Consider the following 24,016-nt stretch of genomic DNA (forward strand, 5'->3'; position numbering starts at 1 on the left):
CTTGTGCTCAGTGATGGGCCTGAGACATCTGTTTCTTGTACTGCTTTGTTTTAGCTCCTGCAGGTTTTGCTGTTGGCACAGATATGGCTTATAAGGAAAAAAAGATGGCTTCAAGAAGGCGGGCGGTAGTGATTTGTTGGTTTTAGGGGCTAGGCCAAATCTAAGCACGTTAGAATAAAAATACCTGAGGAGATGAGCTTTTAAATAGCTTTCATTTAAATGCAAATGACAAAAAGCAGCAAAAAAGCAAAGGTTTTGTATGGCTCATCACAAGGTAGGTCACCTGTCCAGCAGATGCTGCAAGAAATTGGTTGCTTTGAAAGGAGTTCAAGTCCCACTGTGTATCTGATTAGCAGTGACATACTTTGTCCATTTTGATTTCATGCAGTATGTTCTGCCCAGATAAGGGCTGTTGCTTGGCAGATCTATTTGAATTAATAGTTCTTAATATTAATAACATTTTTTACAGATGCTGGACAGCTCAAACCAGCCCCGTGTTTGCATTTCATCCTCCGCAGTTGCAGGCTTTGATTGCATAGGTAGCCTGAGAGCTACTGACTTATTTTGCTCACCATCAATTGAGGATAATCCTCACAGAAACAAATCTGTGTTAAAAACCAGTAATTGAGTACTGTCTCTTCAGCATGGACAATTTGGGCTTTCTATACTCTGTGTTTTCTAAGCCAGAGAAGGAAGCCTGAAAGTTGCCCTCTGTGTGATAAATAGATGTATTTTTCCTTCTATTTTGCTGGATCTGGGCTGATACAATGGGAAAGGGTCACTTGAAGTATCTGCTGTGCCTTAAAGCACTATGTACCTGTGCTTCGTGATCACTGGTACACAGAGGCTATGGGACAGATGGATCTTTGGTCTGGCTTTCACTGCTGTTCCTATGCAGTAGAGGTTGAGACTAGTGTGGGCATCTGAATGCAGGAGACAAGATGTGCCCATTTGCCACCATTGAGGTATCTGTGCAGGCACAGCAGTTGTGTCTAATGTAACTAAGCTGGTGTCCAATATTTTTGCTGTAGGAAGAGTGAATATCACAAGCTATTTCCAAAGGGAATTTGGCAATGCTCATCAATTTTATGTCTTTGAGGCTTAACAGTGGCCACGTGGCTGTGGGTTTGGTTTGAGGCTTCTTGTTTTCAAAGATGAACATTTGAAACATTGCAGCATCTCGGGATTAAAGCCGTAACAAAAGAACATCTGTACTGAGGCAAAACGGAAATCTTGGAGCACTTCTTCACTGTCATGTTATGTCTACTCTGCTGTAAGGCAGGACAATTTGTGTGTGTCACTTCTGAGGTCTGGGCTATGTTCATGTTTCTCCAGAAGGGATTCAGGAGAGGAGTAGTAATTTATCTGACCCACAGACCGTGATGAGGGAACGGTGAGAATCTGAGTAGAGCACAGCTCACCCTCACAAATTGTTTATGGCCTTTACTATACAATAGATTTGATAGTTAAAGATTAGCTTTAGCTCCTGGGGAGAAACAAAGGTACTGGTCTGGTCACTGCCAGACATAATCTAAAGCATACTTTAATGCCTTTTTTTGTTTTCCCTTCTCCTAACCTACTAGAGGTTGAAAACCAAAGCACTAAAAGCCCATGGCATTGTGGTCATGTATCATAGCCAGCTGGTGGTGTTGGGTGCTCCCACAAGCTGGAAAGCAAGAGGTGGACTATGAAGATTTCTCCTCTTACAGGGACCTCTGGAACAGTGGGACAGACAGGAACTCCTCTTTGCTGTCCTAGGGACTGGGCAGGCACTGCAAACAATCTACTTTGAGATTAGTAGATCAGGTCTCAGCTCACAAAGGGGGCCTTTGTGGTCCAGAGCTGTGGTTTCCTGTTTATTCTGTGGCTCCAGTACTGCAGGGAGGAGGTTGAGGTGTCTCAGAAGACCAAAAACATCCAGATAATATCCAGGTCCAGCAAATGTCCCACTGTGGCTCTGCTGCTCAGTATTTCCATCTGATGTATTGTGCAGATCTGACTCCGAAGTACTCTTGTGGTAAGGCAAGGTTTTAGGATGTAGAAGTTGCTCATCCAGAGCATTTATTTGGATATCACATAGGCAAAAGCAACCACAGATTCACAGGGGACTTGAACAAATAAGGCCAGAATGAGTGTACAGCAGGGAGACAAAAATCATACTTTTGCTGATGCCAATTTAAATCAAGGAGCTCAATTCTCCCCTAATTTTCATCCTCAGTCTCAGTACCAAAATGTATAGGTAGATACTATGATGAATCTGGCTGTATCAGTGAATCATCTAGGCATGAGAGACAGCTGGAATAATTCCATCTGCAAGCTGCACTCAGTAGATTTGATAATGCCTACCACAATCATTTTCAAAAGGCAGTTACAAGGCTGCTAGAACCAGCCTGGTTAAGCTGCTTTTCTAATTGCCTCTCTGTTCCTAAAACGCCCTTTTCAGGACTGTTGCCTTACAAGCAAGCCAGTGGCCATTTGTCTTTGAAACAGTCAGACTGTGCTCGTAGCCCCTCAGCCCATTTGCACCATTGGTGGTCACAGCAGTGATGCTGCTGCACCTACATTCTCTTGCACAAATATTTGTGTTCTGTCCTTTATCTCCCATTAATCAGACAACTTGGACCCGTCTACACACAATCTGCTTGGAGACACAACAAGTAATCACGGTTTGGCTTTAGCATCACTATGGTATATCATGTTCTAATTTTATTATTCTGTCCCAGATTGCGTTGCTAAATACAGCAGTATCTGGGAATTACAGTCCTGCAGACAGCTGTAATAAGATTGCAGATGGAACATGTTTATTCAGATGTGTAGTCCATCATGGATAGGACAAAATAAGCAAGATTTCGGAAACTATTTGAGGCAATAAACGATAACTCGCTGCACAGTTCATGTACTGTGTTATGGGTCAGTTAGCCCAAGGAAAATACACTGGCTGGTGCATCCTCAGTCTTTAACAGCTGCTGCATGATTTGATAGATGATTTTTAATAAATCGAGGGAGGGAAGGGAAAAAATAGTCTTCAAGAACCGGGGGCTTAGTTCTGTTAATGTTTGCTGCTTAGAGACAGGAATATTGTTTGTTTCTTGACAGGTCTTCGGTAGAAGTTGTAAATAACTTTACTGTATCTGCTACACCAGGTCTCCTTTTTACATGGTTGTCTTGGAGTCTTAAGCATTTCATTGTACCCAGAATCTCCTGTGAGTGAGTGAAGATTGCTTCCTGAAGCACTTAGGTTCAGAATGACCTAGTGGCCTGGCAGCGATCAGATGCTTTCTAACACCATTAATGCTTTCAGGAGGTCACCAGATGCCATTGAGCGTTATAATCTGAGGCAAATGTAAGTCTACCCAACTGCTTAGAGCTAGTCAGGGAAGAGTTGAAGAGCTCATCTTGAGCTCTACGCAAGGTGGCCAGCAATGAATTCTCTTGGCTGGTGCAGTGAAATGGGTGGCCACTTGGTGGAGTAAGGAGACCTCCAAATACCATGGGACCACGCCGGCGTTAGCAGCTACACCTCTGGTGCCAGCCCTGGAAATTCTTGGTCAGCGCTTGGAAACACGCGTTTGATGCTGTGAATTCTCGGTGGAAACGGTTTTATGTGAGCCGATACGGAGGATTATTTAATTTTAGCAATAACTTAATAAGAGTAGGTACTTTGGTCTCTGTGAGCACAACCCTATTACAACAAGGCATTATGATTGCAAGTAACAGCAAAATTGGCCAACTTCAACCAGCACATAGCATTCCAGTTTGTGATTTGTGCTTGGGCTTGCTCTTTGTCACATGGTGTATTCCCTGGCTATCCTTGAAACTTTGGTCCATGTCTCTGAGGGTAATTATACGCGTTGTATGAGGAAATAAGACATTGGTGTGTTTGCTGAGGTAAGTGCAGTTAACCATCTAGCCAGGCTGATCTAGCAGAGTTTTGCACACACCTAATTCATAATCTGGTAAAAACGCTGTTGAAATCGATCAAGAGCAGTCACACTATACAAAACTAAACCACACAAACTTTTGCAAGGTGAGGTCCTTTAACAACTAGAAAAGTTCAAAGAAAGATCCTTGTTTGTTGAAACATTTCCCCAAAATTCCTAACAGCTGTTTTGTTCTCATTTAACTTTTGTATAATAGAAAAAAAATTAGAGAAAATGGCAGTTAAAAAGTCAAGCATCTTACTTCTGTGTCATACCTAAGTAAGTTAGAAGTATTATTTAAGAGCTAAAAGTTTTCTCATGCTAAGTTTTCAAGCAGGGCAAGAGTATTAATAAGCCATTTCTTGCTGCCTGTTATATGACACTTAAAGAAAATATCCAACTGATAAAGCACATCTGCTCTGTTACTAAGCAGAGCTACAGCAGCCAGTGGGAAACGGGATTTGATTCAAAATACAATAAGATTTGTAGAAGCCAAATGCTCAATGAGAGTTACATTTGTATATACTATAAAAAGATATTGCATTCTGGGGCTGTTCTGAGAGGCTGGGTCTCAAGATGTTGCTGCTGTGTGCTGGAACACAACCAGAATTATAGACAGAGGTCATCAGCCTTGGGGAACGCACTTCTTGGATGCTCTTTCTGACAACAGATTACAATTTTCTATGTAAGTGGAAGTGACATTGATAGAAAAGCAGCTGATTGTAAAGAAAGCCTGCAAATGACAGCCATGGCCTGTGGTATTGAATGAAATGTTTCCTCTTGAACTCTTTATTCTGAACAGATAAATATGGTAGCAGTCTTTCAAGTGCAGAAAACTCGATTTGCAGCATGTAAAATATTTATTCCCTGTACAGCATGAGTTAAGTGAAGAAGTTGCCAAACATCTTTGATTACACAAATATGTTGATAAACCAGTGAGGAAGGAGAGCCCGTTGGTACTAGCAGACATGTTCTACCTGGAACTGGAGAAGAGGAGATCAGCAAAGAGTACTGCCAGCTCCATCCACTGGCGATAAGCATCTACCTCCTCTTCGATTCAGCTTTACAAACTGTGCCTTGCCATTGCAGTTGCCCAGCAAGCATGCAGCACATGTTCAGCTCAGTATCTTGCCTTCAGCACATTAGGGGTACCCCCAGCTTTCAGATCTTGGACATTTATTGACAGCATCCCACATCTCAGTTTAGTGCTGTCAAATCATCTCCCAGCTGTCAGATCTTTGCTCACAGTACTCAGCTGTCTACAACGACATCTTCCACAGCCTCTTCATTTCTGCTTATCTGTTTGATTCCAGTGCTCAAGCTGTCTGTGTTAGTTTCAGACTTCAACATTAACTCCCCAAACTGTAGTGTCTATAGCTGGAGCTTTTTTCTCTTCCCCTCCCACTTCCCCCCACCCCTTACAAACTAATGCAAGAATGACACAGATTCTAATGCTGACAGTTTTGGTCTAAATCTATGTTTGCATTTATTTGCATATCTAGAATAAGTCCTTTCTTCCTCCAGCAGAAGGTAAAGGAGAGTCAGTGGAGATTAACTGGATTCCATGAGACAGAGCGTGACCCCCTCTGAGGTGTGGGAATTCGTCCTGGCTAACAGGAAGAAATATTCCTTTCTTTTCCCCCTCCCCAAGCGTACTTGGTGTGACTCCACTTTGGTGTCCAGGACTGCACAGAGAGGGGTGAGTCAGAGGTGGTGCAAGGAGGCACTCCGAGGCAATCTGGGAAAGCAAGGTGAGACAATGACACACGTGTGCTCTGAAGCTTTAAAGAGGTTGAACTCCACTTGGGAGCAGTCAGCCTGACAGTCACTGATTCCACATGGGTGTGCTTTCCATGGCTCTGAGGAGTACCAGCTCACAGATTTTTTGAGTACTTTGAATAGATGCCCTTGAGCGTGTGCTAAGCTCAATCCCCATGTAACCTGAAGATGAGTTCAAGGGTCCCAGGATAACAGCTGAATGTTTTCACATCTTAAGAACCCTGCTGTAACTTCAGAGGAGTTTGCTGATCAAATATTTTGCTTCCTGTTCAGCTCTCCTCACAACTCTTCCTAAAGGCTCGTATCTGATCTCTGCACTTGGAATTTCTTTGGGTTATTCCCCCCTCGCAGGAGAACTCTTCTGTATTTGCTGTAAAACTAAAGGAAGGTCAAGGTGGCAGAGGCCCTGGAACCAGCTCCCTATCTCTCTGTCAAAGGGGGAGTATATGGGGAGCTGTATTACTAGTGCAGTGTCACTGTGTTGTTGATTGACAGCCAGGTTACAGCCTACAGGGCTGTCAGGTCAACCTCTTCCTGAATTCAATTTGCAAGAGCTGACACTTGTGCTCAAAGAAGCTAAACTTCCTGAGGAGAACACTCCTATTTGCTCCTAGAACAGAGATGAATTTTACCAGCTTGCTCTAATAATGGGATTTTCAGGGTTGCTAAGGGCCATATTGACCTGTCTTACTGCAAGAAGCAAATGAATGGATACTGTCTCGATTCAGAACCTGCTGCGCTTCTATGGCCATCTTAAGAGGGACAGCTTTATCAGTCACCCAAGAACCTCACTCGGTGATGGATGGTTCACCTGTGCTTAGCAACTGCAGTGGAAAGTGCTGGCTGAGGCAGTGAGTACCTGAGCCTGACTCAGCCAGTGCTCCTTCTCCGTAGGGTGATGCCCCGTCATTCCTGGTCTGAGGCACAAGGCAGGCACCAGGACCATTCCTGCTCTTCCCTCTGGTACCTCATGGCTGTGGGCTTCAAAAAGGGTCTAAAAACCTGAGAGAGAAAAGGGACGGAGATGGAATTAAACCGCAGCTGTGGAGCACAGCAGTCACGGGAGGCTTTAATGAGGGATCCTGCAATGGCAGGGACATCCCTTCATTACCAGCCACGTCTCATTAATGTGTGGGTGAACAGTATCTGTTCTAAGCCAATCCCAGGCACAAGGAATGCTGCTGCATGGCTCTGCCTGGTCGCTTGAGCACAATGGAGCACGGGAACCTCTGCTTGTCCTCCTTTCCCTGCTTCCCTCCCCTTAACTACATTCTGCTTATTGTCCCCTCGGCCTGGCGCTGTTCAGACCGGGATCGATGTGTTTTCCCCATGAAGAACTGCAGCGTGGCTCCTGCTCTAACTTGTGGTGGGAGGAGGAGCGCGCTGTGGGGCTGTGAAGCGCCCTGCAGCGGGGCTCCCCTGCCCCACTCCTCTTCCCCGTGCCGATCTGCCTCCCCCGCTGCCCCTGTCGCGATTATCGTCGCTCTCGAGCCTCTCCCCTCACGCCCCGCTTCCCGCCCAGCCCCGGCGCCGCCTCTCCCCTCAGCGCAGCGCCCCCTGGCGCCGGCCCCGCCCCTGCCGAGCGCGGTTTCCCACCGCCGCCTGCATCCTCCGGCTCTGTGCTATTGTTCTCCCTTCCCTCGCTCCCTCCCTCCCTCCCTCCGCCCGGGGCTCGCGTCCTCTCTCCGCTCTCCTCCATCCTTCCCTCCTCCTCCTCGTCGCCGTCCCTCCCGCCCGAGCTGATGTCACGCACCCGCTGAAGGCGCGGGCGATCATGGCTGCTGCGGCCGGGGCCGTGCCGCCGGCCTCCAGCTAATGCCCGCGATGGAGCCGGCGAGCCTGCTGCGGTTCCTGCGGAAGCTCAAGGAGGTTTTCGACGTGTGCGACGAGGATGCGGACGGCTTCATCCGGGTGGAGCACTTCGTCGCCCTGGGGCTGCAGTTCGGCCAAGGGGATGAGGTGAGTGAGGCGACCCCCGGTCCCGCCCGGGCCCCGGCAGCCAGGCAACTTTCACCTGCTGCTCCCGCTGTGAGGCGAGCGGGCCGCGGCTGTGCCCGGCCAGACCCCACCGGGACCCCCCTCACCCACCTGCCTTCATCTCGGCCCGTATTCACCCCGTCCCTTGGGGACCCCCCGACTCCGGCCCTCAGGCGGCACAGACCCGCTCCTTTCAGGGCAGCTCGGACCCTCCCCAGTCCCTCAGGGGGTCCCAGAGCCCTCCCCATGGCAGCCTCTGGAGCCCCTTCCCTCAGGGCCACCCAGCCTCTCTCCCCCTTTCCCTCAGAATCGTCCCTAAAGACAGCCCAGCTCTCCCCTTGTCTCAGGGGGTCCCGAGCCTCCCCGTTCCCTCAGGGCGGCCCAGACCGCCCAGGCTTATCTATCTCCCGGTTCCCTGTGTGGGGGACAGGTCCCTGTCAGGGTCCCTTCCCTGGGCCGTGCCGGTGCTGCGCCCTTCGGGGAAGTGTATTTATCGTGGTGACAGCGGGGTTATTGCGTCCCGGCTGAGCTGCGCCCTCGCCGGGGTCCCAGGCTCTGCGGGGAGCAAAGCCTGGGGTTGAGAGAGCTGAAGCCGGGCAGCGGGCAGGTGAAGCACAGCGATGTCTGAACAGGCAGGGAAGCACCAGCTCAGGTGCACCCGAAAGCCTTCAGGTGATGGGTTGGAAGTGAGGGCTCCATCCAGCCCTTCAGTGACACAGCGTAAATCTGGAGTCGCGCCACTGGTCTCGGTGGGGCCCCTGCATCAGTGGGACCACTGTAAGCCTGTGACATCAGTGTAAATGAGAGTGGGATTCAGGCCAGTGTCTGCGAGGGTAATGATGTGCCTTTGGTTTGAAACAGTTCCCTTAAGTGATTCAATCAGGGGCTGCAGTTCCAACAAATTAACCAGCAAGAAACGCTTCTTTCCCTAGGAGAACTCTTGGGATATTGCGCAGAACCATTTAATGCTTCACAATATGTCCCGGCAATTTCAGGTGCTGGGGAAAGGGAGTAGCGTTGGGACTAGGATAGTATTCAGAAAACCAGTATCGGCCAACCTTTTAAAGTACAATAAAGCAAATTAATGTGAGGAGCCAATTAAATGGTAGTTTATAAAGGGATGCCAAAGAGGCAGCAAACCCAGAGTGAATTCACAGTAACTGTTGGACCAAATGACTTATTTTTGGCTTACCACTGCTAATGAAACACAGCTTGTGAATTAAATTGGAAGACCAGAAGACAGAAGGCTTATTGCTTGCAGATAGTCACAGGTCTGTTAAACATTTTCTTAATGAAAAGATAGAGCTTCTTTTTCTAACCAGCAGAATGAGGAGAAATGAGTAATAGTAGAGAGCTTTATTGATTTCTGGGTTTATTTATTTCTTGGTCTCATTTCTTATAAACTAATAGAAGTCTTTAAATCCTTCCCGCCAGATAGACTGCATCAGAATTGCTTTCTGCACTACCACATTTATGTGGCGGCAGATCAGTGGCTTTCTCTTGCAGCACCGAGGGAGACTGGTCAAATTCCACTGCCTGTTTTGCAGCAGGATGGCATTGATGAGCGTAACGATCCTTTTTCGTCTTAGAAATCTGTAAGGTTGTGAGAAGGGAGCATGTTCTGTAAGATGCAAAGGAGGATTCAGGTGCTGATCTCATGAGCTTAGAAGTAAATTAGTTGGAAAATATTTAAATAGAATGGGAAAGAAAACTGGAAATCTTAACAATGATGCCAGTAGAAAAGTACCAGTTGCCAGTGGTAGTGTCTAGGTTTCAGGATGGGCTGACTTACTGGGCACACACAGAGAGATCTCCAGTGATGAGAAATGTGTTTGTATTTTGTTCAGTGTTCAATAAGATCGTTGCAAAACTGGGTCAGAGAATCTATCTATGTATCCATCAGGGTTATAATATAACTTGTTCTGGTTTGCTTCCCTCTGCCTGTTACAGTCATTGGCTAGCAGTCCCTTGACTTCAAAGGAGCATGTGTCAGCTGAGTAAATGGGATTTGTAAATCGCCAAAAGAGCCTTGCTAGGGAAATACAGCATCAGTTTTCCAAGTGCAGATTTACTGTAGAACAATCATGGTAGGTGAGCTAGTATGGTTTTAAGTCTTGTTAAAAATGAACTTTATGTGTGATGAATCACAGTTGATGTTTGGAGACGGTGAGAATCTATTCTTCCATCTAGCACCGTGCTTTCAGCCTTGCATCCGCAGGAACCTAATAAGCTCTGTGCAGAAATCCATCTCATGAAATTAAACTGAGGAGACACTGCTAGAGAGCAGCTCCCTTTAACACAGTAGAGCATTTACTGTCATTGAAAATTAAGTATTCATTGGAACATGCTACACTTCTTGGACCTGATCCACCTTAGGTTCCTTTACATTCAAAAGAAATCTTTTCACTGGCGTCAGTGAAAGACAGACTTGCCCTCATGTGTAAATTACTTGCTGCTTCTATTTACATAATTCATCTGGCCACAGGAAGGATCTAAATTTGTAGCATGGTAGCCTGAATAATTCTGATTCCTACCAACAGTAGCCCTGGGTCACAAAATGAAACGAGAGAGTATCTGCCCCTTCAGTTGTGCCAGCCCAATACGCAGCTTTCCACCTCTTCTCTACCTCCTTGGAGTCACTGCCATCCAAAGCTTGGAGTCTATAAATCCTTAATAGTAGCTTCAGTCAGGCTGTGGTTGGACTCTGCAGGGCATTTAGCCTTTTCTATTTTTTTTCATTTCCTTTCAAATTCCTTTTTTTTTCTTCTTTGTGTGGGTGTGGGTGTGCAGGTAGTCAGTAACAGTGCTGAAATTTATCATTCCTGAAAGATAATCCTCTGAAAACTGCCCCAAGGCAAAATGTTGCAGCAAGGCAACATCTTACTATTCAAGCAAAGCAGTCCTTACCTGCACAGTCAAAATAATAAACTTTAAGATTTCTGATCAATTTCCTTACTATTTTACTTTTAGCAGGCTTTTGAAGTCTCTGCTTCTAATAACTTTATGCTTTGCTTTTCTTCTTTAAGACCACACCATCATGACTGTACCTCAGTCAATTCTGCCTTTCCCATGCACACTGAAATGCTCTTATTGCCATGAAGTCGTTGCAAATCCACAGCAGCAGAATTGCCTCAGAGCAGCTGTTTAGGTGTTCTGGCTGTGAAATCACTTCAAGCAATATTGCTTGCAAAATTTTGCTTTGCCCTACAGAGCATGTGGCTCATCTAGATGAAGAAGTGACTTGGTCATCTTAATTTGGCAGAGCCAGGAGCAGAGTCATGTCTCTAAATTGCTGCTGTGTTGCCTGAATTAATAGCAGACCAGGCTAGCTGTCAAGCACTGCTTGCCCACACAAATAGTTGTGGAACTTAACGCTTTTAAGCAGTTTGGCATTTTGGCCTCTGTTCATCCCATCTGACTGTAGGCATTTAACTGAGTTGTCTCTATTTATCTTCCCCTGTGGTCATTGATGAGCAATTAAACATTCAAAGGGTATAACAGGACCCAAGGATGAAATAAATCTTTAGAGGTGCTCCTTTATCTCCACTGACAACAGAAACTCCTAGCTAAGACTTCTGGTTCAGGGCTTAAAAATAGCAGGCTTGGGCCTTGCCTTCCTCTTGAATGGGCTGTTTGCTCTTTGTGGAGGAATCTGAAGAAAGATGTGAAGGGCTGTTTCCAAAGCGACTTGACGGGATGGCGTGTGCTCACTAACTGAAGAAACACTTCACATAACATTGAAAAATGCCAAGAGTCGCTCGCCATCTGGTTCCCTTTCACTGGGAAGATAGTTGCACTAGCAGCCAAGTGTCTAGGAGCATTGTGAGTGACATGTTCAGCAAGCCCCAGTTCTGGCAGTGGATTGTGTGAATGTGTATTTCAGGGTAGTGCCAGTTGATGTTTCATTATGCCAGATTCTATTTAAGCTTTACATTCCTTTTTGAGCAACAAGTGAAACATGCTGAACATGTTGATGACTTCTGTGTAAGCACCTTTTGGAGGTGTGCAAACCATACAGGTGCTTAGACAGTAATATTTGTCATGATCAACAGACACTCACCAATTTGAAGCAGTGTCACACCTGAGAGGGAACTTCAGCAGTTAATAATATCTATAGGCCAATATAAATTATTTTTGTGAATAGACAGTAATTCACTTTAAGTCAATGGTTTACTAGTGGTGTAGAACAGAAGTAGCTGAAAAGAACATGTGAACAAATTAAACTTTATGGTCAAAAGAAACTATTGAAATAGGGAGATGCCTGTTGTTAATTTTAGTTGCTTTCATTCATCCCTATTCTCAGCTGACATTAAAGTCATCAACATGAAGTGCTGCTCAGGTAGTAGATTGTGGCTGCTGACTGAGGTTAATCACAGTCCTCACGCTTCATTTTGACTTGCTCTCAGATGTCTCCCAGGGACACCTGACAGTCATGTTCTAAACGCAGCTATTCTATTGTAACTACTCTGTAAGTAGCTTGTTCTGTAAAGTGCAGGAGTGTAATTTCAACTGCATGACAATATGGAGCCTTTCTGAATGATCTGGGTGAATCTCAGCCATAATGTTGCATTTCAGAGTTGTACCCAGAAATTAATGGAATTTCTGCAAATTTACATCATTGTGCATGATGACAGACATGAGTGCATACCTTCTTGATAATAGCACTATGCTCTGGATTTACCTGCAGCCATAAGAAAAGGAGACTGACACTGAGGCATTGAAATAAAAGTATTAGGGTATTACCAAGCGATACTGCCATCCTCATAGTGGAGGCAGAAAAGAGTTATGACTTCTTTCTTCTCTGCTTTCCCTCGAAATAATTACTGACAGAAAAAAGAAAGTATTTGCCTAGATGTAATGAGAATGCAAAGAGCACTTCTGTGTGATGGTGTTCCCTAGATAGCAGCAAGGCTGCCACTCATTTAGACTCCTTAAAACTATATTTGCTAATGACCCAAATATTCATCTCATTGACAGTGACTTGGGGGAAAATGCAGTTCTGAAATGGCAGAGTGGGGTATTTAGTTTGTGGATTAGACAAGGTACAGTCACTGTAGCCTTTCTAATTCTATATAAATCAGCACTGAATATGTTTAAAGTAGCCCTTTGGTATACCCTGAAACTAAGCATGTATTTTCTAAACAGCTGACAGAAAGCAAGCTTAGTACTTACTGTTAATCAAACATTTTCTGAAGCACTGATGTGGAGAGAGAAGCTGCAGTTTGCTGTGCACTCATGAGTTTAATTCGTTGTGTAATATGTTTGCATTTCCAAGGTGAGAGCTCTGAGGGGGTTGCATGTATAGTTAAGAATTGATTGTTGCTACGTTTTGCCATGCAAGTCAGTGATCTGAAATAGTAAATTCTTAATGCACAAAGGAAAGGCAAACAATTTTGGTAGCAATTTTTGATATTTAAGTGACTGTAAATGTAAAAGCATATGGAAAGTAAAGGAAAAAGCATATGGATCAAGCACAGATGACATGACTGCATCTTTTGTATGCAGTGTGGAATGTAGCACAGGTAACTGGTGATGTTAAAACATTTGGCTGCCTAGCAAGACCACGTGTTGTCTACGTAAATTTTTCTCCCTCTTCCCCCCTCTCCATGCCTGATTCAGTCCATGCTGTTAAGTTGTGACTTTGGTGCTGTGACATCTCTACGTGTTCTCTAGAAATTTGCTTTTGCAAATTCTAGCACATACTGATTTTATTCCTCTAATATGATTAATCTTTGAAAAGTGACTTATACAGAATTGCTGCAAGGAAGGGTAAGTCTTGGAGGAGGAACAAGCCCCTGCCATGTAGTATTTGTGTGGGTGATCCCCAGTGCAGAACTATCTTTGGTTTCTAAATTGCATTGTTACCTACAATTTAGCACAATCGACTCGTGCTCGGCAGCAGTGCTTTTATAGCAACAAAGTGGAAAAAATCAATTGCCTTTTAATGTTTCCATAAGTAAATGTGATTGCTTTTGTTCTCTGTGCAGCTGAGTTTCCTATTTATTGTGTCTGATTTTAATGCTAATGTTCACAAACAATTTAAAACCCCGATCTGATTTTTGAATGAGGCTGCTCAAGAGCTAGAGATGAAGGTCTAACAGTTCTTAAAATATACAGTATTTTGGGCGACACACATGATCTCAGACCTAGATACTTGCACAGGCTGCTGAATAAATACCCATACGTGCTCTGAACGTAGTTAACTCAGTGTAGGGTGTGATTAAGTACCTGAATGATAAAAGAGAGTGTCAGACACAATCACTAGTACTATAACATATGTTTTACACAGCAGTGCGAGCGTAAACAAAGCACTCTGTAATACATCTCAGTTCCTTTTTACTCAAGGTATAATTGAAGGGCCTTATTTGCAGACAAATAAGTGTTTCTATAGGCCTGTGAATGCTATTTTCACATTTTATATGCAGTTAAAAATAGTAGGGCTCCTTCCTAAGCCTTTCATCCCATTTTAGCTCTGCAGAGTGTTTGGCCCCAGAGTGACAGGAGTGAACTCTGGGGTTAAAATCATGCAGGAGAGACAGGTTTAGTGTGTACAGGCACGGACCTGGAGAAATTGCAATGTACTCTTCAGATTTTAAAGCTGCACTGACTACTTAGCTCGGGTGTAGTGTTATGGATTTAGCGTGTCAAGTGAAAAGCTTAGAAATGGTAGAGACTTTTCTGATTTCCTGAAATTAGACGGAAAGGTACTGGAATTATCTGTTCTGGAGTGGAGTCTCTTGGCCTGGTGGAATGAGGGATGTCAACCAAGCCACTTTCTAGAGTGGTGTCAATTTTAAAATTACCTGTATTTCAGTGCTCAAACATGTGTCTTTTAAAGTGTTCCATGATACCACGCATACACCTGCATTGTTGAACTTTTTTTCCCCTCTCACTTCAGGGCTGCTCTTTGAAGAGCAGAGCCATTCCCTGCTGCCCCAGAGCAGGCTCTGTCTCCCTTTCAGCAGAGAAGCAGGGTCATGGTACAAACTCCTGCAAGCAGCCCTTGGATAGGAAACTTGCAGGGAGCCCTTTTCTATAGGGGATCTTCAGCCTGCAGCAGTGTTTTTTGGTGTTCCAAACGGGGTCACATTTCTGGTACACCTGCTGCAAGTTTGCTGATGAAGCATGTGTCCCATTTCGTCTGTGTCATTCTGGACGTCCTTGGGGACCAGTTTGTTGTGAAGATTTGCAATGGGACAGTGAAGACTTCCTGGTGGTATTCAATCACCTCTGATGAACTGACCCTCCGCAGTGGGACCCAGATGGCTTTTGGAACATGGGGTATTCTTTTCCAATGATGCTTTTTGTTGTTATAATAAAAAGCACAAACAAATGTGCAGATATAAACAGCTTTGTCCATATATTTGTATGGTATTAATAGATATGAGAAACTGTCCTAAAGTATTGGCAGTTTCACTGGTTTTATAGTAAATAACTGTACAATCAATTGAACACATTTTAACCTATTAAACCATATGATGTGTATGTTAGGATGCAGTAACTAAAAGCAATTCAAAAAGTGAAATGCCACAGAGATGTCAGCACAGAGACCATTTGTAATTGTTGGCACTTAGCCTTTTGTCCTTGTGCAATTGGACTTTCTGTCACCATAAAGTAGTACAGAATCCTCTGGTAATGGTGCTAAGGCCATCTTTCTGCCATCTTCCTTGGTGGTATTAGCTATTTGGAACAGAAAAAAGCTCTAATAAGGACTCTGATTAGAAGAATTTTGTTGCAGAAGTCTTTTGTGTGCTAGATTGGTGTGGTATTGTGTCAAAATACAACAAAGTCTGCTTGGAAGAAGGTTAAAGGCAGCCATGGAAGGCTCTTAGGGGTGCACGGTGCAAATGGAAAGAAAAGGGGGTTGTAAGAGAAGGATTCTGCTCTTATTTCTCTCTGGGACTACCAACAGCGTCAGTGAGAGCATTTTGACCCAAGGAATCCTGGTCCCATTGCATTCAGTGGTGTGACCATTGTGTGTAAAGGATTAAGGATTGACCACAGGATTTGCAGCCTCGTAGTAAAGACCAGCTCTGTTGCTGTTTCTCTTGCTGGTTCTTTATTTGGTTTTGATCATGCTACAGACCAAGCACGAGCTTGTGGCCAGTAGTATGGAACAGAGCCCTTTTGCATCCAGCTGCAGTTGCCCTATCTAGCTGTTACGGCTTCTTTCATTCAGGTTTTAAGAACATTTTGCCCTTGAGGGCCTTGGTTCACTTGCTGGGTTGGGTGGCCAGCATGGCAGTTACTGTGTTCAGTGATGCATGTGGGCATTCAATGTGGCCACGAGCTGGCTGACAGCCTTGTCAAGCTGGGATGGCCAGTCTGTTTGAACTGTGAGGGTCACCACAGCAGATGTGTTGAAATGGGAGCAAAGCCTCTTTGTATCTCATAAAAATGTATTTAATGGGAGTGTAATTTTTTTACAGCATTATTTCAGGCTTTATGCAGCCTCCATAACAATTGCTGTACAACCTTGTGCTTTCTTCAGGATCTGTGCACCACCAGGTCCAGTTGTGCCCGGGCAAAGAGAGCTAAGTCGATAGACTGATTCTGCCCACAGGAGAGCTGTGTTCTCTGTGAGGGGAGGCACAGTCCTGAGCAGCAGCTTTGAGACACAACCTTCACCTTCAGAGGCTAATTGAACAGAGCAAAGGCATTGATTTGAGGATTCAGTCTGAGGCATGGGTGTAATAACAGCTGGATCCTGAACTTAACCATTTTTCAGGTGTATGCACAGCAACTTTAAGTGAATACAGATATTCTCCTGATGAATGTTTGTTAGCAGAGTCAGCACCTTGGATAGCTTTGTAGAACAGAAGAAAAAGTGCTCTGCATTTGCTGTTAAAGGGAATAAATCTCCAGGAAAAAAAATGGTGCTGAAGAATTACTATAGCAGCTTACTGATTTTACTGGGGAATCTGGTGCTGCTGGGAAGGCTAAAGATAACATGTTGATGAGCATGCTCTGAAGCAGTGTGCTTACTTTGGTCCAAAAAGAACTGCAGTGTTGAATAGTGTTTCTTCTTTTCTGAATGGGTGCTTTGGGAATTTTTTCCATCAGGTAACCCATTTTCATAAGGAACAAAACATTGTAGACTAAGCTGTTCCAAATCAGAGTATCCCAATTCTGCCACAGGCATACTCTACAGTGGTTGGCAACTCACTTGAAACCTGTGTTCCCTCCTGTGGTCAGACATACCTGACAACAGACAGAGCTGTTGACAACATAAAATTGATTCTGTAGAATGTGGACAATTAATTATGTGTTTATTCAATGCTGAGAAACTCCAGGTGTTGGCTCACCTGCAGTGTGGCAGCATCTCAGCAGTACAGAACAGCATAAGAGTGTCTCAACCGAAGCTCATGTTTTCTTCCTGTCTTCTTTTGGCAAGTAACGTATAGACCCCAAATCAGGGGGTGGGGGAATCCTAAAATTTTAGATGAGTTTAAGAAGGTTTTTTTTGCCTTAAAAAAGTAAGAATGTGGTTAACTTCACCTTTGGGGGTTTGGGGTTTGTTTGGTTTGTTTGTTTGAAGTAGGCTATCTTGATTGTTTCCAGTTGAAGCTTTTTATTGACGAAATTGAAATATTTGTCAAACAACAAGTGATAATGCTCCAAAACAGAAGATTTTCTCAACACAAAGCATTTGTGTTTCAGTTTTCTTCTGAGAAACACGAAAAAGAAAATAATTGGTTTGATTTCCTTTACTTGGTGAGAAAGCTGAAAAATTCCAATTTTTAGCAAGTTATGTATTGAGCAAAAGCAGAGACTGTGGAGGTAGGAGAAGGAGGAAATATGCTATTCAGGACACCTTTCCCCTGACTAATTGAAGTTATGTTCAGCTTGCAGTTATCCAGAGCTGTGGGGAAAATAAAGCAATAGGTAAAGCAAAACCATGGATAATGCCAATCGCTTTAGGAGACTAGAAGCATGTAATCTTTGGGGTGGGGAGGGAATCAGTGAGCTTGGTAGGAAGCAGGAACAGCTTTAAAGTGGTGCAAGAGGATATAGGATTTGGGCTCACAAGTATTTGTTTCTTTGGCTATTGGTTTTCACAGTTCACGGTTGTGTCATCATTCTCTGATGATCTGACTTCATTCACTGCAGCCAGACACTGATGAAAACTGGTGAAACCTCTGAATTGTAGCCTCTGGTATGAAAAGTATGTTTCATTCCTCAGTTCTCTTTGGGATTGTTTGAAAATAAAGAATTGAGAAGTGGTTTGGGACACATCTTCAAAGGAGCTTTGATAATGTCAGTTTTGCTTTCCTTACCGAGCGATTACCAGGCATGGAAGTTTCCACTGAGCAAAACTGTATCTTGCCTTCTCACCTGGGAATCGAGTGCCCTTTGCCAAATGCAAGCTCCTCTGCACAGTTGGATGCAGTTACTGGGAAGTGCTGTGATATTTGCTCCCAATCAGACAGTCCAATATGTCTTTTTTAGAGAATGAGATTGGTTTGAACAGCCTGCTGTTGACAGCTCTCATTTGGGAAAGTCTAAATTTGGAGGTGAATACTTCTAGAACTGCCAGTGCTACTTTGGGGTGACAGGCTAGTATCTTTATCAATAACATACCACCTCACAACTGTCCTTAGAGTCACCTCTGCCAGATGACTATACTGGTCATATAGAGAATTTCTGGATATCTGTCAGCCAGACTGGAAGCTTTGGCTCTAACCAAGCACATGATATCTTTCCAATGGATGAAAAGATGGTTTGCTATGTACAGCGAATTTGGCATAGGTCAGTTTACTGTCCTGGTGTAAATGCTGGCAGGTCATTTGTTCTTGATTTGTGTAGTCACCCAGGTAACCTCAGAAAAAGGTAGAATATTCACAAACCACTTTGATTTTGCCAGAAGTATAAGGCACAGATTGTCTTTTCTTTGTGCGTAGGCCCTTGTGATTCTCTTACTGGATTTTTCTTGTAAAACCTGGTATGACTATTGTGAACTGCAGTTTTTTCCCCCAGCAATAGTTTCATTTCCCCATGGCATTCTAAATAGATTTTCAGAAACTTGACAGTCATGGTGTGTGGAAGCATCCTCTTGGTACTTCTTGTGCTCTGTGCATATGAACCATGCTGCTCCCTGCATGATTCTGGTAGAGGTTGGTCATCTTCTCTATCAGCTCATCCTTTGGGGTGGGCACCAAATATTGAGTGCATTGGCACACACTGAGCCAAATTGCTGCTTTCAGTTGTTCCCTGGGGCCACAGAATGCTATGAGGAGGAGAAGGAGGGCACCATGCAACAAGGAGATTCAATGCATAAGATTCAGTGATGCCTCAAGGGACACATCATGAACAGACTGTAATCACCGCTGTCGGTCCACAGCATCACAGCTCTGGGTGCTCTTTTTTTGCTGGAGACTAGCTGAAGTAATGCAGGATGGCCTCATTATGTTATTTTCCCAGTTTATTCCATCCTTCCTTAGAGAAAACTCAAGTTTTGGACTCATCATTGCTTGTGCTTTTTGGTTGGTGGCTCCTGTTTAAATAATGCTGGTCAGGTAGCACTGGCTATGTTAAAGCAAATTAGCACCTGTTTGGAAGGGAATGGAGCTTTGGAGGAGTTAAAGTGGTTCTAAACACAAATGATTTATACAACATTTCAGGTGAAAAGCTTGGTTGATTGAGTTGGTGCAGTAATGTGGTTCTAAATTACCTTTGGGTTTATTGCAGTTGGCTGCTGCAGCGGCTCTTTAGCCATACATTCTGCTCAATGGCACTTCTCCTAATTCAGTGCTTGCTATCTCTTGCATTCTGTAGATGTTGCACTAATCTGTAATGCTGACTCCCTGGATTTACAGTGCAGGGTGAAGAGAGTAGGAGTGTAGACTCTCACAGCAAGAAATTGTTGGTGTCTCTATTTTGGGGAAGAAGTGTGAAGAGACACATTTCAAATACCTTTTTTACAGGAGGGAGGGTTGCCATGGATAACAGCTGCGAAACATGGGGTCTGATTCCCCATTCCACCCCCTTTACTTTGTTCTGTCATGAGATATGAGCATCAGGTTCATCTTCTAGAATGGTGTGTGGCGCAGGATAGGTGAAGGGACACTTGCATTCATTGTTGTTGCCTTCACCAGACGTGGTTCTTGAGCTTACAAGGCCACCAGGCAGAGCATCCTCTGGAGCACCTTTTGCAGAGGCAAAGATGCAGAACTAGCTCTTGATTTTGGGGACTTTGTATGAAGAAGTGAGACTCCAGAAGGGTGTTCTCAGAGTACCTGAAGGTGCCTGTGTGATCTGACCTTACTGAATGGGTACACTGGTTCTTTTCTTTCCCTTTTCACACTTTATAACTACTTGAAAGCTCACTGTCTTAGAGCTTGTGTCATTCACTGGATAGTAGGTGTGCCAGTCATAGAAGGTATTTCTCTAAATATTCAAATACAAGTGTAACTTTAATTTCTCTATTTTCCTTTCTGTATTTTTTTCCCTTCTTGCTACTGGTAGAAACCCATGTTACAATCAGTCTATGAGCCATTATGCCTGCTTAATTTTGGTAAACCTGCTGTCAATAATGCTGATTGTGTTCTGTCATCCACATTGACCTGTGGTTTCTCTAAACGAATTGGGCAGAAGGATCCCAGTGGGAAGGGGGAAGAAAGATGTTCTCTTCAAACAGGCAGATTGCAAACAGATGGACAGCAGGGAACGAATACAAAGGGAATACAGGTGAAATGGAACATATCCGTGTTAGTGCTGTTTGAGTATGTATGTGTGTCTATCTTAATATCTACATGCAGGAACTGATTTCTGGAAGTAAACTGCCAGTCTGAAATGGAACTTGATTGTAAGACCCAAGGTGTGTGCTCAGTGCACACTGTAATTAGAATGTGATGGCAATTTCTGTGCAGGACTGAACTTTAACCTTTCAAAAACTCACCCTTTCTTCAGGAGCTCATGGGTCTAGTTACAATACCAGCAATGAACTCTGGGAATGTCATCGGCTATCAGATGGGGAGGAAAGGAGAAGCTATCAAAAGATGGTATTTTGATGGCATTTTAAGTCTAATCCCCCAAACTGTATTTAATGCTTCTCTAATTCTGCTGGAAGTCAGTGACTCTTTGAAAATGTGATTTTATTTCCCCAGGTACAGTAGAGGTTTAGCAAAATTCTACCTTGGCCCTAAGTAGACTCAGGAGATGCTGGACCGAGTAACACATTGTTCTCAGCAGAGCAATTTTCCCTACTGTTGGAACTGGCTGTTGTGCTTTCTGTTATTAAGGAAGGAGTTACTGCTGTCTTTAGGTGAGGTTTCCATGATCCTTCCCGACTGGCACTTGAGAGACTCTTATTAAAGAGCTGATGTGATTCCCAGGAAGATTTTGTGAAGTCTGTTAAATAGGTCACCACATGCCAGGTAGCGTAAGCAGTATCTGCATCCCTTCTTGGGACAAGCAGAGATGGAAGGGTTTGTACCATCCTGAGCTGTGCATCAGCCACTGCTTGAAGGAAATGCCACACACACCTTTGAAATATTCCCCTTTGTTCAACTAATAGTATCGAAATAAAGACCTTTTTTTGGTGGCAGATTAATAGATTTAGGTCACAGTCTGTAAATGAGTGTGACTCAGCTGTGTGAATAAATCAGCTCACTTGATTGTGAGATGAATTTACACTTTGAAAGCTTTTAATAGGTTATGAATATTCAGGGTCTGGCACATGGTAGGGGATCTAAAGCAACTGCTTAGATTCCTACAGCCTTGGCTCTCACTCAGCAAGTGTTGTTACAAAAGAGTGTCTTGGAGTGGTAGATAGCAGAGCTGCTCTGATCCCTCTTCTTTGTCTTTTTTGCTGTTGCTAATAGGAATGCAACAGTGCAATACGCTAACTGGTGGCTCTGCAAGACAGGTTTTATCATGATGATAAATGTTGAGAGTGCCTTGTCCTCTTAGCACTATTTGTAGACATCAAATGGCATTGCACAGCTGTCAGAGAAGGGCATTTGAAATCTCTCTCTGGCTTGTAGAAGAATCTGGGAACAATTACTCACCCCAGCCAGCCCTGTGGGCAGAGGCAGCACCAGACTCTGTTTTCCTCTGTTTCCAGTGCTCAGCAACCCTGAAACTCGGTTCTCTTTAGTGTCTTGTTCAGCACATGCAAAACTGCAAATGACTCCTGAGAAATCCGATAAACTCAGGATTTTGTCTCCTCTTGAGCTGGGTTACGGGTTCTTCAGGGTGCGAGGAGCTGCATTTGTACAGCCTGGGGGAGACTGTATTCTAGAACCTCTTGGCACAAACACAGGGCAAGTAGTAAACAATAGGCCCACGTTGTTTCTGGGGAAGCTGTCTCCTACAGATACTTAATTGCTTTCTTGACAAAGCTTGCCTCTGATCAGTTGCAAGGTGGGTCTGCAATCCTGAGGTCTGGGCACCAACAAGAAGCATTTAGCAGAACACTTTATGACGAAGCTCATGCCAAAGAAGACAGCTCCCCTGGGTTCTTATGATCAGGTACAAGCTTCATGGTGGTAAATGCCTGTATCAGTGAGAGTTATGACATTGATTTGTACAGAGGAGCCCATGTTCATGCAGGAAGCAGCCAAGAAATGCATTGGACTTCCCTGGGGGCTGTTGAGTCTTGGCATCCTGTAAAAATTCCTAATTTGTTACTTTTTTGAAGTACTGTTCACAATATCAGTGGGGAGGGGAAATAAAGATTCTGGTGCAGTTACCCAAGTTAAGAATAGCCTCCAATGGGCTGTGAAGTGGTCTAAATTTGATATTTTTGCTTGCAATAGAGATCTCTTGCCAAAGCTCTGTGGAATTAGATTGAAAATCTGAGTTCAAGGTAGCTGGGTAGGAAAAAAGGATTTGGCAGTGCTATATAAATCCTTTAATCAGAAAGGGTCTATGCAGCACCTCAGCAGAGTTCTGCTTGGTACAGCCTCTCAGTGCCTGGCATGTGCCAAGACTGAATCATAGCTGATGATGAAGTCAAAGAGGTGACAGGGCTGAGCTGGAATATGTCTGGTTTAGGTGTCACACACAGCAGCCTGCCACAGCAGCTCTGTAGATGGCTAGGCCCAGGAATGCTGCTGATGGGCAACACTTCCTGAAAAGGGGAAAAATGAGAAACACATTTGGTATGAAAGCTGAGCTGATGATCCACATGCAACCAGGAACATCTGCTGTTTCACTGATGGTGCATTGCTGCAGTACCAGAGTTTGTGATGCTGAGCAGCTTGATAAGAAGCTCCATTACTTGTGCTGAAAATTTGTCAATACAAAATAAAAGGGGAAAAAGATTAGGTTTCTAAAAGGCAGGGGAAGATATCTAACAACAGCATTGGTGCAAAGAAGTCCAGTACAGCCTGCATAACTGCTTATCCTCTGTGAATTATAGCCAGATGCTGATGGATAGCCTTGTGTGTGTGGCAGAATTTATATCATTGATAAAGGCAGTAAAAGAGAGGAAAAACTATAGGCTTCAGTTGTGCCAGTCACTAGGTATGTGCTCAGACCCCAGTGATGTTAGTAGAGTCTAGCTATATGAAGATAAAAGCATTGATAGTTTCCATTGAACAGGGATGGACTTGAATAATAGGTTCAAGTTGAACTCTACAGCAGTGATTTGTTGAAGTTAAGCTTCAAGAAGTCTGTATGGTTGGGGGCACCCATTTTAACTTGATTCTCTGGAAATTAATCTGAAAGTACAAAGGCTGTAAAAACTGACAGCTTTCTAAGGTTTTAACCAGGCTATAGAATTCCACAGCAAAAGTACATTTCATTATTAAATTCTGCAAGTAAAGTAGAAATCCATCATTTCCAGAAGGCAGGTTAGTTTATTGTTTGATTCTGGTTCATTATCTGTAAGGAGAGCTGAGCAGTGGAGGAAGCTGCTGACAGTAGGTGTAAAATGTTCAAGATATATAAGGCTAGACTGGACAAGTGTCAGGAATACGGAGATGTTAAATCAGTCTCCCCAAGCTACAGCATAATATTTCTGATGAGCCAGGGGCTGCCTCTTTGAGAGAGAACTCTTAAGTGAATAAGGTTGGGAAGGAGAAGGTGGAGAACCAGAAACTTGTGTTGACAGAGAGTGGATTTGAACTTGCAGAATTCTCACCTGGCACTTCAGTGCAGGCTTGGCTGTGTGCATGAGCAGCCCTGGCTTCAACAGGAATATCTGTGGCCTGTTTCAGAAAGCTGCTCAGAAAACTCTTCCCTTGAATCACACGCTCTGCAGTTGTGCTGCACTGGGGCTAAACTGCTCAGCATTCCTGCAAGGTGAGATTCTGAATAGCAGAGCAGCGTCTAGAAGGAAATGTGCTCACTGATCAAGATGTTCCAAAGTATATCTTCAGGGCAGGCCTGAGTCA

The 24,016-nt window shown here is 44.1% G+C and overlaps 1 protein-coding gene across 3 annotated transcripts in view; it reads left to right on the forward strand.

Annotated features, from left to right (window-relative positions):
- Positions 1-7,334: 7,334 nt before the first annotated feature.
- RAB11FIP4 (RAB11 family interacting protein 4) overlaps positions 7,335-24,016 on the forward strand; it is a 113,176-nt gene continuing 96,494 nt past the window's right edge. For 2 of the 3 annotated variants that reach the window (XM_057418656.1, XM_057418655.1), the window contains exon 1: positions 7,335-7,658. In XM_057418656.1, the coding sequence (XP_057274639.1) occupies positions 7,515-7,658 (144 nt within the window). In that variant the 5' untranslated portion in view covers positions 7,335-7,514. The remainder of the gene's footprint in view (positions 7,659-24,016) is intronic. The other variant, XM_057418660.1, reaches the window with a different exon arrangement.

Source organism: Pezoporus wallicus, unplaced genomic scaffold (assembly GCF_028554395.1).
Source record: "Pezoporus wallicus isolate ANWC-B61680 ecotype Strahan unplaced genomic scaffold, APGP_CSIRO_Pwel_v1 contig_3710, whole genome shotgun sequence".
Classification (NCBI taxonomy): Eukaryota; Metazoa; Chordata; class Aves; order Psittaciformes; family Psittacidae; genus Pezoporus; species Pezoporus wallicus.